At 39.5% G+C, this 12,670-nt stretch overlaps 1 protein-coding gene across 1 annotated transcript in view; it reads right to left on the bottom strand.

Moving 5' to 3' along the window:
- The window catches only part of LOC139735570 (kynureninase-like), a 76,329-nt gene that overhangs the window by 47,952 nt on the left and 15,707 nt on the right, over positions 1-12,670 (bottom strand). The window contains exons 3-4 of the mRNA XM_071646327.1: positions 9,894-9,976; positions 8,833-8,894 (exon numbers count right to left, since the gene is read on the bottom strand). Coding sequence (XP_071502428.1) covers positions 8,833-8,894; positions 9,894-9,976 — 145 coding nt within the window. The remainder of the gene's footprint in view (positions 1-8,832; positions 8,895-9,893; positions 9,977-12,670) is intronic.

Raw genomic sequence — 12,670 nt, 5'->3', positions numbered from 1 at the left:
CAATTTTGTTCAAATATAAGAGAGTACTGTAAACGTGGAAATTTTCGCGGTACATTAATTTTCGCGGATTTCGCGCTACATTCGGCTAGCGCGAATTCAAAAACGCACGAATATATCTTCACAATTTTCTATGCACATTTTGAACGGGATGAATTGTGTGCGCTTCATCGATGATACTGCTACGTAGTACAATGTACAGGCATGTTTACGCTACTAGTACTGTGCGAAGAGACAATAGATTGCTGTGTACTGTAGCATGCATGTGTGCACCGCACGCACCGATGCTACATTCCCCCGTGACTACGGTACTACAGTCACAGCTGTACTACGTATTTGAGTGTTTGTACTCGCAGTCGAGCCGCTCGCTACGTCGCTTGTCGTACGCTGGCATAGCAAGCTATGTAGCAGAGGCTTTGGATGAAAGCAGTGAATGTGTACTACAGTAAAGCAACCTGCTGCGGAGCACGAATTTAAGAACCCGCGAATACGTTTTCGAGCCGCTCAGCGCGAAAAATTAATCGCGCGAAAATATTGACGTTTACAGTACTTTGAATATGCTTAGAAGTATATCCTGTAATTTTGGTGTGATTTGGTTCAGCGAAATTTGAGATATCTACATAGATAGGACAGTACACAAGCGCCGCCTGCTAGCTTAAAGGTAGGGAATCCCATTTGCACGCCTTAAATGAAGAGTTGTATAAATACAGTGGTACTGAGTATATGTTGAAGAGAATATCATTTTAGAAACTCCCATATAGTATTGAAAGTGGAAGGTAACATTTAGTACATTTTTTGACGGTTAGATTTTGAATTGAATTGTTTTCGGGGCTCACCGTAAATTCCAGTACATTACTAGGCTACCTTTACAGACCCATGTACTGCATGTGTGTCCATCATGTATATTTTGTGAAGAAAGTTCATCAACACTTACAAACATTTCTATATACATTCTTATCACACACTCTATATGTTATTACATCAGCTCTTGTAATTTTAGATTTGTGTCTATAGATCACAAATACAGAAGAATGCAACAAAAAGGCTTAAGTGTGGCTGACACACAGAACTACTGAGTAGTTGAGTTTTGTGCATTATTCAAATTTTAGATAACTGCTGACTTCCAAATTTCTAAGCAATGGCCTAAGCAAGTCCCCTGAGGTTCATATTTAATGTTTTGCTGCATTTTGGGAGGTCTGTAAAAGGTATCCCCTACCTTTAATTAGGCCTAAGCGTCGTCTGCTACTAGATATGAATTAACGCACGTGTATGCGAGCGCTTGTAATCAGTAATATTGTGAGCACCTGTGACATCATGACACCCGGGCTCGTCAGCTCATTAGCATAATTCTCACCTAAAAAGTTCCATTTTTAACTGTACATGAAATTGCAGACTAAATCGTGAAATTTTGATTAAGTTTGCGCCGCTAGGTCTTTTAGAATTAAAAGAACAACATATAAAAAATAAAAAACTGGTACAATGCCCTTTTAAATAATGTACACTCAAGTCAAGGCATATTTTATTTGCCCTCACGTAACGCTTGTTCATCTAAGCCTTTGCCTATGAAAAATAAAACGGCACTTGGGTTAATAAAATATGATACGCCACATCCTGTGCAGTTCATTATCTAAAAGAATTTGAGATCAGTCACCAGCTGTACAATTTATCTGAATCTTTTCATCTCTTTTCATGTTCTCCCTTTTTTTTCTTCTCTCAGCCTCAGGCTTTACAGCATTGTTCTCAGTCAAATTTGATGCCATATCTCAAAATAATGCACACTTGTTGCAGGTACTCCAAAATGCACAATATGCTTCTTGCATTTTTAGCATCATTGAAAGTGAACTCGGTGCAGGCAGATCAGATTTCTGTAATTTGCTTTCAATTGCAAAACCCTCTGGATATTTGCATGTACACAAATAATTGCAGGTTTTTTATAGTCCCTTCCAACGCCAGAGAGCTTTAACCTCCCTCAGAAACAGCAGCTCACCCTAATTAAACCACTATATCCGAACCCTCCATGCAAGGACAGGCCACCATCTACACAAATCGGGGTTCTTGGGACAGCCCAGTGTATGACTGCAGCCATCCTGACCAAATCCTGCACCAAATTGTGGAAGACTGCCACCTGTGGAAGTTCCCAGGAAGGCTTGACGAACTTGCAAAACCAAGTAATGCTGTCCTGAACTGGATCAGCAATTTGGATATTAAAGGACAAGTTCACCTTCAGAGACATGTGGATTGAGTGAATGCAGCAATATTAATATCACACATCAGCAATAGTTTGAGGAAAATCGGACAATCCGTTTAAAAGTTATGAATTTTCAAAGTTTCTGCTTAGTCACTGCTGGATGAGAAGACTACTACAGCTTGTGATATCACATGTGTACAACGATAAGGAAAGTATATTAAGGAAAATTCAAGATATTTTCACTTTTCTCGCATAATAAAAGAACGCCTGATTTCCCTCTTTCAGAAGGCAAGGGGAATAATATATTTATCATCCTTAACATACGTCAGTGACAAGTCAAGAAAATGTGCACCTTTTTAAAAAAGTACAATTTTGTGAAATTCTCATTTTCCTTAACATAGCGTTGTACGCATGTGACATCATACACTCTAGTAGTCTTCTCATCCAGCAGTGACTGTGTAGATACTTAGAAAATTCATAACTTTTGAACGGATTGTCCAATTTTCCCCAAACTTTCACTGATGTGCTCTACAAATATTGCTGCATTTAACTCAATCCACATGTTTATGAAGGTGGACTTGTCCTTTAACCTACAATATGAGGCAGGTGCTGATCCAGGAATTCCATAAAGAGTGGCCGCCTTCACAAAACAAGGCAAGTGCCAAACTGTGTCTAGCCTATTTGCATAGAAGAAATTAATGTTCTTCTAACTCCTGGAAGTTTATTGACTCCGCCTTTGACCTTGTGGTGACTTTCAACTCTCCAAGGGACATTTACCAGACAAGTTTGGTCACAAACGGACACATGGATCAAAAGTTATGAGCCATAATCGAAACGTGACGTAAAAACTTAACATTGGGCCCCAAAAGTTTGTTGACCCCGGTCTGTGACCTTTAACCTTGTGACGACCTTCAACTCCCAAGGGACATTTACCAGCCAAGTTTGGTTACAAACGGACACATGGATCAAAAGTTATGAGCCATAATCGAAATGAGGAGTAAAACCAAAACATTGGGCCCTAAAAGTTTGTTGACCCATCTGTGACCTTTAACCTTGTGATGACCTTCAACTCCCCAAGGGACATTTGACAGCCAAGTTTGGTCACAAAAAGACACATGGATCAAAAGTTCTGAGCATAATTGAAACGTGTCGAAAAACCATAACATTGGGCCCTAATACTGTATACGCCATATATTTCGCAAGTCTAAATTTTCGCAAATCGGAACTTCCCAACGATTTCGCAAGTGGTTAAATTCGCGATCGTGTAGTCCTGTACCGAATGGAGAAATGTATAAGCGTACGTCACATTCATAGATTGATCAGAGTCAATATTTTCGCGTGTCTTTAATTTCGCGAATAGCACCTGACTCGCGAAATTCGCGAAATAAAACCCTCACGAAATATTCGCCATATACAGTATTTCGTTGACCCTGTCTGTGACCTTTGACCTTGTGGTGACCTTGAAATACCCAAGGGACATCTACCATCCAAGTTTGGTCACAAACACAAGGATCAAAAGTTTTGGGCCATAATCAAAACGGGCCGTAAAAACTGAACATTGGGCCCTAAAAGTTCGTTGACCCCTGTCTGTGACCTTTGACCTTGTGGTGACCTTAAACTCCCAAGGGACATCTACCATCCAAGTTTGGTCACAAACGAACATACATAAAAAGTTATGAGCCATAATCGAAACGCGCCGTAAAAACTTAACATTGTGACCTTCATGTTTGGTAAAATGTGTACCGGTAACTTTGCATAACCACTCTTTCCTCCAAGTTTGATTGAAATTGAAGTCCTCAGTAGAGAGTTATTCAAGTTTTTGTAGCGTTACGGACGGACGATGGACGGACAGACGCCGCAGGCGATCCCTTAGTCTCCCTGCACTTCCGGTGGGCTCAACATAAAGGGGGGCGCATGCACTCCTCCCCCATTTTTTTCTTTTGTTTTAACAAAAAAATAAAGGCGGGGGGGGGGGGGGGACATGCGCCCTGTGCGCTCCCCCCTTGATCCACCACTACGAGACTATAACCCCCCACCCCATCCCATCGTATTGCCTCATATGACAGAAAAAGTCCCAGCATTTACTGTATACGCTATAATTTTCGCGTACACAAATTTTCGCGAATTGCCGCTGTCACACATTTTCGCGAGTAGTTAAATTCGCGATTGGGGGACCAGAGAAAATATGAAGTGGCAAAGAAAGTGTGAATTTTCAACTTACGTGTACTAGCAAATAAGAATGATACTAGTTATACACTGCATGAAAAAAACTTACCAAACTCTGCGAACTAGTAAGTTAGAATTCAACATTTTTGAAGTGGTTAAGTCCATCGCGCTAGATTTCTGACGAGTGGTCCCCTTGCGATAATGGATTGGCTCTCAACAGTATTCGTATGAAAGTAGACGTGGACGTGCGTAAACAAGCTTAGCCAGTATGGTCTGTTCGGTAAGCCGTGACATGGTATACTAGTACTGAAATGTTCGTATCATCAAGGCAAGGGATTCATTTTGGAAGGTAATATTTTCGCGTGTTGTTGATTTCGCGAATAGCTCCCGACTCGCGAAATTCGCGAAAATAAAACCCCCGCGAAATATATAGCGTATACAGTATATCAATGCAGGGAGAAGTGGTCAGCTTAAATCCATCACAGAAAAAGTATCTTTAATCATTACAACTTTTTTTTTATCACAAAGTGGTTGCATATTCATAACAGCTAACATTGCACTACTTGTTGGTATCCTCTTATTCCTCCATGTCTGCTTCTCTTTACCGGTAACTGTTTTCTCAACATCTCCCTCTCCCTCAGTCTCTCTCTCTCTCTCTCTCTCTCTCTCTTCTCCCCTTCCTCCCCACTAATATCTCTTACAGGGTTTGCCTTCATAAAACATGATTGCACTGCATTGGGAATTATCACCACTTCTGGTGGAGCACCGCTGTCAAATGCAATAAATGTATAAAATTTGATATCCTTTGAAATGTAATAGCACATACAATGACAGAGAGTAGTAGACCCTTAGATACAAGTATGCACGCACACCTCGTCGTAAACAAGATAATGCTGTAGAGTGAGACACATGGTTCCTTTCCCCCAAGGTAAACCCTTCCCCATCATACCCCGACATCACGTGAACCATAGCCGCATTCACACATTATGCAAAAAAGTGGGTTAATACCACATGCACTCCAAAACTCCATTTTTTTTTTCTTGCAACTGCTCACACGCTCCAAATTAGCGGGTTAGCAAGCCCGCTCCGAAACTCGAGTTTGTTTGGTTGGTTTTTTTGCAACCACTCACACATACAGAAATAACTTGCTACTTGCTGATAGATAAATCGATAAGGCTATTGTTCTTAAGCCTCACAGAGGTGTGGAGCGCACGCTGTTGTGACGTTTGCCTTGAATGATGGGATATAAAAACTCAAGTTTATTTGGTTGACTGCTCACACGTCACTGCGAGGCAAATTAGCGCGCTAATCAAAAAATAACGGCAAGATTTCTTGGGTTTAGCATCGCGCTGCGAATGGTGCTAATTTGTGGGGTTTTTTGTGCCTACACGTGCAAAAAACTCGAGTTTGCTGGCAGGTTAAAAATTTCGAGTTTTGTAACCCGCTAATTTGTGTGCTTGTGAATCCCCCCCCCCCCCCCCCCCCTCATAACTTTCATAGGTACTGTAGTTGGGCAATGCCTTATAAGACAAAGCAGTTTCACCTGATCTCATTTTCTGTGTCACTCTGCTTCAAACATCTGGCCTACTTCCTCGAATGTAGAGCAGCACACTATCATCCCATGACTTCAAAATGCAGGACTACTTAATCATGCTTGGGATTATCATGCCACTTTACAATGAATAGATGGATATCTGAATTGCGGCCCATAAAGCATCTGACTTAAAGGTAGGGGATACCTTTTACAGACCTCCCAAAATGCAGCAAAACATTAAATATGAACCTCAGGGGACTTGCTTAGGCCACTGCTTAGAAGTTTGGAAGTCAACCGTTATCTAAAATTTGAATAATGCACAAAACTCAACTACTCAGTAGTTCTGTGTGTCAGCCATACTTAAGCCTTTTTGTTGCATTCTTCTGTATTTGTGATCTATAAACACAAATCTAAAAGTACTAGAGTTGATGCAATAACATATAGAGTGTGTGGTAAGAATGTATATAGAAATGTTTGTAAGTGTTGACGAACTTTCTTCACAAAATATACATGATGGACACACATGCAGTACATGGGTCTGCAAAGGTAGCCTAGTAATGTACTGGAATTTACGGTGAGCCCCGAAAACAATTCAATTCAAAATCTAACCGTCAAAAAAATGTACTAAATGTTACCTTCCACTTTCAATACTTTATGGGAGTTTCTAAAATGATATTCTCTTCAACATACCACTGTATTTATACAACTCTTCATTTAAGGCGTGCAAATGGGATTCCCTACCTTTAAAGGGATAGTACAGTATTAGTGAAGATGAGGATTGGGCTTTTTACTTTTTGGGAGATACCAAGAAGCAACTTATGAAATAGTACAAAGCATACCATTCTATTCTAAAGAGGAATTCACAATTTATGTGATGAAAATTGGTTTTGGAATGGCTGAGCTATCTGAAAACAAAGTAAAACAAAGCGATCCTAATAAAAGGTGGGCCCACCTTTTACTAGGATTGCTCTGTTCTGGATATCTCAGCCATTTCAAAACCAATTTTCATCATTTAAACTGTGAATTCTCTTGGAATTACATGCTCTTTCATATTTCATAAGATGCTTCCCATTATCTCACCAAAAAATGTTGGAAACCTGAAGTTAGGTATCGATCAAAACTAGATATGATGCCTTTACATTGTAAGTGTTGGCACGTCAAACTCAAGCGTGGTCGCGTGAAACTGGGACACCCTGATGGATGAGCACCTTCTGGTTGAAGTCAAGTATCAAGTTTTACAGAGAAATATCACCCATAATTCAACTCTTATCCATATGGTATTTTTTTCTTCACTTACTTGTAGTTTGACTTTCACCAAACGATGCCAATAAATGAATTCTTAGAATATCTGGGCCCTAATGCACAGGCCTCGTGATTACACACTACTTGCCATAGTATCTAAAATACATATGTGACCCTGCACCTCAAAACAAACAAAAAGTCGTCAGACATGAATTTTTAGTTAAGACCATATTCTGAAAGAGCAGACACTAAGCTTTAAGATTATGTATAACTCAAATCAAATGGACTCTCCTAATCTATCTAAATATCGGAAAGAAAGGACAAACTCAGGAAAAGTGTGAACTGAGAAAAGAGGCTCTGAAGTACAGTGTCTATTCAAGCGCTTAATCTTTACCAGACCGTGCTGGCTGTGCGATGAATGGGACAAAAAACAGGAAGTAAACCACCAGAGTAACAACAATGAAGGGATTATCTGATTGAACTGAAATTAGGAATGCCTCATTAACACATTCTGTCCATAATTAATGCCAACTTTCAAAGCAGTAGCACTATCTTTTCAAAAGTTATTAGAGTTGAAAGTGAAGAGTGTGGACAAGGTTTTTCAGAAATGAAAAAGGGATTCTAGAGACACACCTAATCACACTATTCTTCCAAAAATGTTCGAGATAAACTGCTAAAAAACACACTTTCCTGCCCGTTTTATGATACCAAATTTTAGCATAATGTAAAAGAAGACCCGCTCTTTCAGAAAATATGAAAAAGTCAAGTTCGGCTAGGTTGACGCATTTCACTTATTTTCAGTCCTCACGCGAAATCAGTGTGTGCGACTTTATGTTCGTTTTGAGGTGCACGGTCACATATATCAAAATGTAAATCCATGATGCTTAAAAAGAGTTCAAAGCAAACATGAGTCACATTTGGCTTTGATTAATTATTTTATTAAAAGTGATAGACTACTGCAAAAGAAAAAAAAAATCAAGCAACTATTTTTTAAGGCTTTGGTTGGGTAAGATGAAATTTAGAAGTGTGTATTCAATTTCGCAGATGGTCACAATAACTGAGCTAGCACTTCAAACCACTTCCACAGTGGTTTTGAGTTTTGGCAGCATGTGTACTATTAAAAGTTATAAGGTAATCGCTCCGCATTACGACAAAGAAAAACAAAAACTGAAGACATTTATGAAGGAAACTACAAATAACAAAACAGTACCCATACAATAAACCTGTCATGAGAACAGAGACATTTAAAAATAATATTATGCGCAACATTTTGGACAAAAATATGAAATTTCATGGAGCATTGAAAGCAAACAAAACACTAGCACTGCCATTCACATTGCCCACATCTCAGCCAGCGATGTTTTCTCTACAACACCAGCAGTCATGCACACAAGTGTACAGGAGGTGTGGATTCTCTTATTAAAGGTCATTTCCCTGCTCTCACAATAACACACTCATCATTCTAAGAGGCTTTATGCAGCATAACGAGCCAAAAATTTTAATGGGGTTTGATTTTCCCATCATTTTTATGTCACATGAAATGTGCACAAATTTCCAGATGGGAAAAAAATTTCCATTCTTACAGCAGTTGTTGTTGAGATATACATAGATAGACAGATAGATCATAGGTAGAAAGATCGATAGGTAGATAGAGAGGCAAATTGAGAAAAAGAAAGGAGATCAGAAAGAAAAATGACTGAAATACCAGCAGTAGATGGAGGTTGACGGTCAATCCGTTCATGATGGCGACTTCGTCCGGTAAAGCACCTAGGATGAATAGGACAAAGAACGACAAAAGAAGATTTAACTGTGTATGCTGGCAATGGTCATGGTCGCACTACACAAAACTTTGTGTAGTTTTAATACTTCCTAATAACTTCCCACAGTTTGAGCACGCAGTCACACTACAGACAAAACTATATGTAGTTTTAGTGATGCAAAACTCCCCGTACTTTCAGTCTCCAACCCACATGTTCCACATGGCTTAAAGACTATGCGCTTTACTTGATTATCCACTTGTAAGATGCGTGCGTGCAACAGTGTACAAAAGGATACATGATGTGCATAAGCACAAGGAAATGGATCTAATCCTGAAACAAACTTCTTGAAGTCAAAGCACGCACAGTCACACTACACAAAACTATGTGTGCATGCAACAGTGTACCTGTAGTTTCGCAGATGTACATCACTACCCTCTTCAAATAAAATCTTGCATACTTGTAGATTGTGATGACCAACAGTGAAATGCCACAACAATCTAGAAATGCGCCCCCAACGAAGGCAAGTGAAAAGGCCAGAGACTGTGACAATCCTGCTCATACATTCACATTGTAGGCTGTTGCATTACAATTACTTTTGAGGGGCTGAATGTGCTTTAAGTTTAAAGGGACTGTACAGAACTGGTTGATGAGATAATCAGAAACCTCTTATGAAATATGAAATCTGAGCATGTAATTTTAAGAAAGGTTCAAAGTTTCTTTGATGAAAATTGGTTTTCAGATAGCTGAGATATCCAAAAAAGTGACAATAATAAAAGGCGACAGGCCACGTCTTTTATTAGGATCTCTTTGTTTCACCTCATTTTCTGGATATCTCAGCCATTTCAAAACTGATTTTCGTCAAATAAACTTTTGATACCCCTTAGAATCGCATGCTCTTTGGCATCTCATAAAGTGGTTTCTGAATATCTCGCAAAACGTTAAAAGCTAAATCCTCATCTCAACCAGAAGTGTACAGCTCCCTCAATCCCCTTTCATCGACACTCACCCACAATGGTGGCCATGTCCTTTATCAGCACTTCGTCGCAGTGAGCCCACGGCAACTGGCCAGTGAAATGCCCATGGACACCGCTGAGGAATGTAACAGAATATGTAATGAAAAGCATTCAATCAAAACAAAGCATGCCATCAGAGTTATAGGGGCATTGGAAATCTTTGGGGGGGTTTTTTAACTTATGATGACAAAAGTTAGCATCAAATGGGAGTTAAAGAAGAGGACATACTGTACATTTTTGTAGTTCACTGAGAGACTCCCTTTACTTAAATTTCAATCACAATCTATTGACTTGTGGTGCATGAAGTAAGAATATCAATAGACCAGGGCCCTGTTTTATCAGAAGATATAATCGATTTTAAATTTCCTTAACACACAGGCTGCCATAGACTTATGATAGAAATCGACTTTTATAATCAATTTCAATTCTTCATAAAACAGGGCCCAGTTCTAAATTTGTATTTACATTCTATGCAAGTTTTGTTCACAAAAGCTGCCAGTAACAACAATAAAGCTTGCAGAGGCTTGCCTTACTTAGCAACAACTGAGTGAACTCCTGGTTATGCACTAACTTTAATACAGGGAGGGAGCGGGTGAATGAAATGCTTTGTTACTAGGCTGTGGGAAAAGCAACATCCATTGTCTTAACCCCTTGAGGACAGACTGATTTTGCTACAACATGCATTTCCTATAGACACTTGCAAGAGTATACTCGCAGGGCTGCCAACTCTCACGCATTGAGCGTGAGACTCACGCATTTTGGTCCTTTCTCACTCTAAAACTTTATTTCATTTGCATGCATTTCTATTGATCTCATGCATTTTGACTCCCTCAATTATAGCATTGGCCTATGGGAATCTCACTCTCAACTACATAGTTTCCAGTGTTGGCAGCCCTGTACTCGGGACTCATCTTCAACGGGTCAACATTGCAATACATAAAGAAACAGTCTATTGATTTGGTTTGACAGCCAAGTAATAAAGGCTAGGATGCCTACATATCACAATATTTTGTTTTTGTGTTTTCACTATGCTGGTTTCCAAGAGTGACCTTCTCTAAATTTCCCTTTGTCCCTTGATTGGCTTCTCATGATGAATGACACACATTCCTTGTATGTGTATTCACATCTTCTCAAGAATGCTGTCACTCATGTACAGTGTATGTATGCTGCTACAAGGAAAACATGTTGTTCTGATAATCTTATGCCTGCAGACTTTGTCAATTTTTGCTCTAAAATGTACACATAATATGCATGAGAAATGTGTGACATAACATGCTGTGATAACATGATTTCAGTTGAGTTGAGTGAAGACACAAATACCTACCGAAATCAATGTTAGCCAAAAAGGTACAGCAAACGCATTGTAATCTGAGAGCATACACTGTACGTGTTCAATCGTGGTTGCTACATTGGTACGTAATGTTTCATATTCGATCATAATCAGACCAAAGCAGTATCCACCGATCTTCCGCACTAGAGGGCATTGCCAGAAGCCTTTTAGGAATAACTACAGTCCGCTAGGGAACAATCAATCATCAAGTAATGTTCTACATAAAATTGTACCATCTACCAAAAAGGGAGGGCTCTTCAGGAATCAAAACTTGTATGCATGTGATCCGAATCACTTTTACACTTTTGATCTCAAAATACTCCAGAACAACTCATCCTGCAAATCGCGTCAGGTAGAAAAGTTTCTTGGTAGAACCCTTCTCTTCATTGCAAAGCAAATTCCAATTAGTTGCCAATTAATTTTTTTAGCTCTTCTGAGAACTGTTTTGCCTTTAAAGATTTCTTAAATCAAATCTTGCATGCAGTGTACATCTAAAATGGGCATGTCCTCCCTCTGTTAGAAATGCAATCATCACGTTTTCAATAGCGCTTGAACAGAGACTCCAACCCCAAGCACCTTCTGATCTGGAGATTCTCCCGCCCGAAACCCCTAGCAAACGGGAGACTCCAAGTTGATGTGTGCGAAGCACGAAGTTCCTAGGATTCTACATGTTCTCTGGTGCCATCTAAGGCTTATTTTGTCAACATACGATAGAAATAAGTAAGAAATCCTTTCCAGCGGGAGACACAGAGCCAGGGCGGGAGAAATCAAATCTCAAACGGGAGAACGGGAGATTGTGCAAAAATGGGCTTTCGGCGGGAGATCTCCCGTCGAAAACGGGAGAGTTGGAGTCTCTGCTTGAAGAGACAAATAAACACTTTCATTGGCAAGGCAATGACATGTATGGAATATGAACATTACCCTAAACAAATGTGAAGCATGCTATTGATACATGTATGCAGATGATGCTCATTACAAAAAAAAAAAAAAAAGAAGAAGTCATGGGCAAGCTTCTGCGTGAGTTTCATCACTGCCAATATAAATCACAGAAACAGGCTGATAAGGGCTTGATCTTATCCTTCTCCTACCCCCACCCCAACCCTTTTCCAACATTCAACTGCAGCTGAATATTAAACAATAACATACTGTGTAATCTATCTAACAATCTGAGAGAGCAACCACGCTTTAAAGGACAAGTTCACCTTCATAGACATGTGGGTTGAGTGAATACGTAGCAATATTAATAGTAGAACACATCAGTGAGAGTTGAGCAAAATCGGACAATCCGTTAAAAAGTTATGAATTTTTGAAGTTTCTGCTCAGTCACGGCTGGATGAAAAGACTACTATAGCTTGTGATGTCACATGAGTACAACAATATAAAGAAAGAATAAAGATAATTCAACATATCTCCATTTTTCTAGCATAACAAAAGAACACT

Source organism: Diadema antillarum, unplaced genomic scaffold (assembly GCF_040938485.1).
Source record: "Diadema antillarum isolate AM-2024a unplaced genomic scaffold, OU_Dant_1.0 seq00000586_RagTag, whole genome shotgun sequence".
Classification (NCBI taxonomy): Eukaryota; Metazoa; Echinodermata; class Echinoidea; order Diadematoida; family Diadematidae; genus Diadema; species Diadema antillarum.
This window is presented reverse-complemented; position numbering and strand designations above follow the sequence as displayed.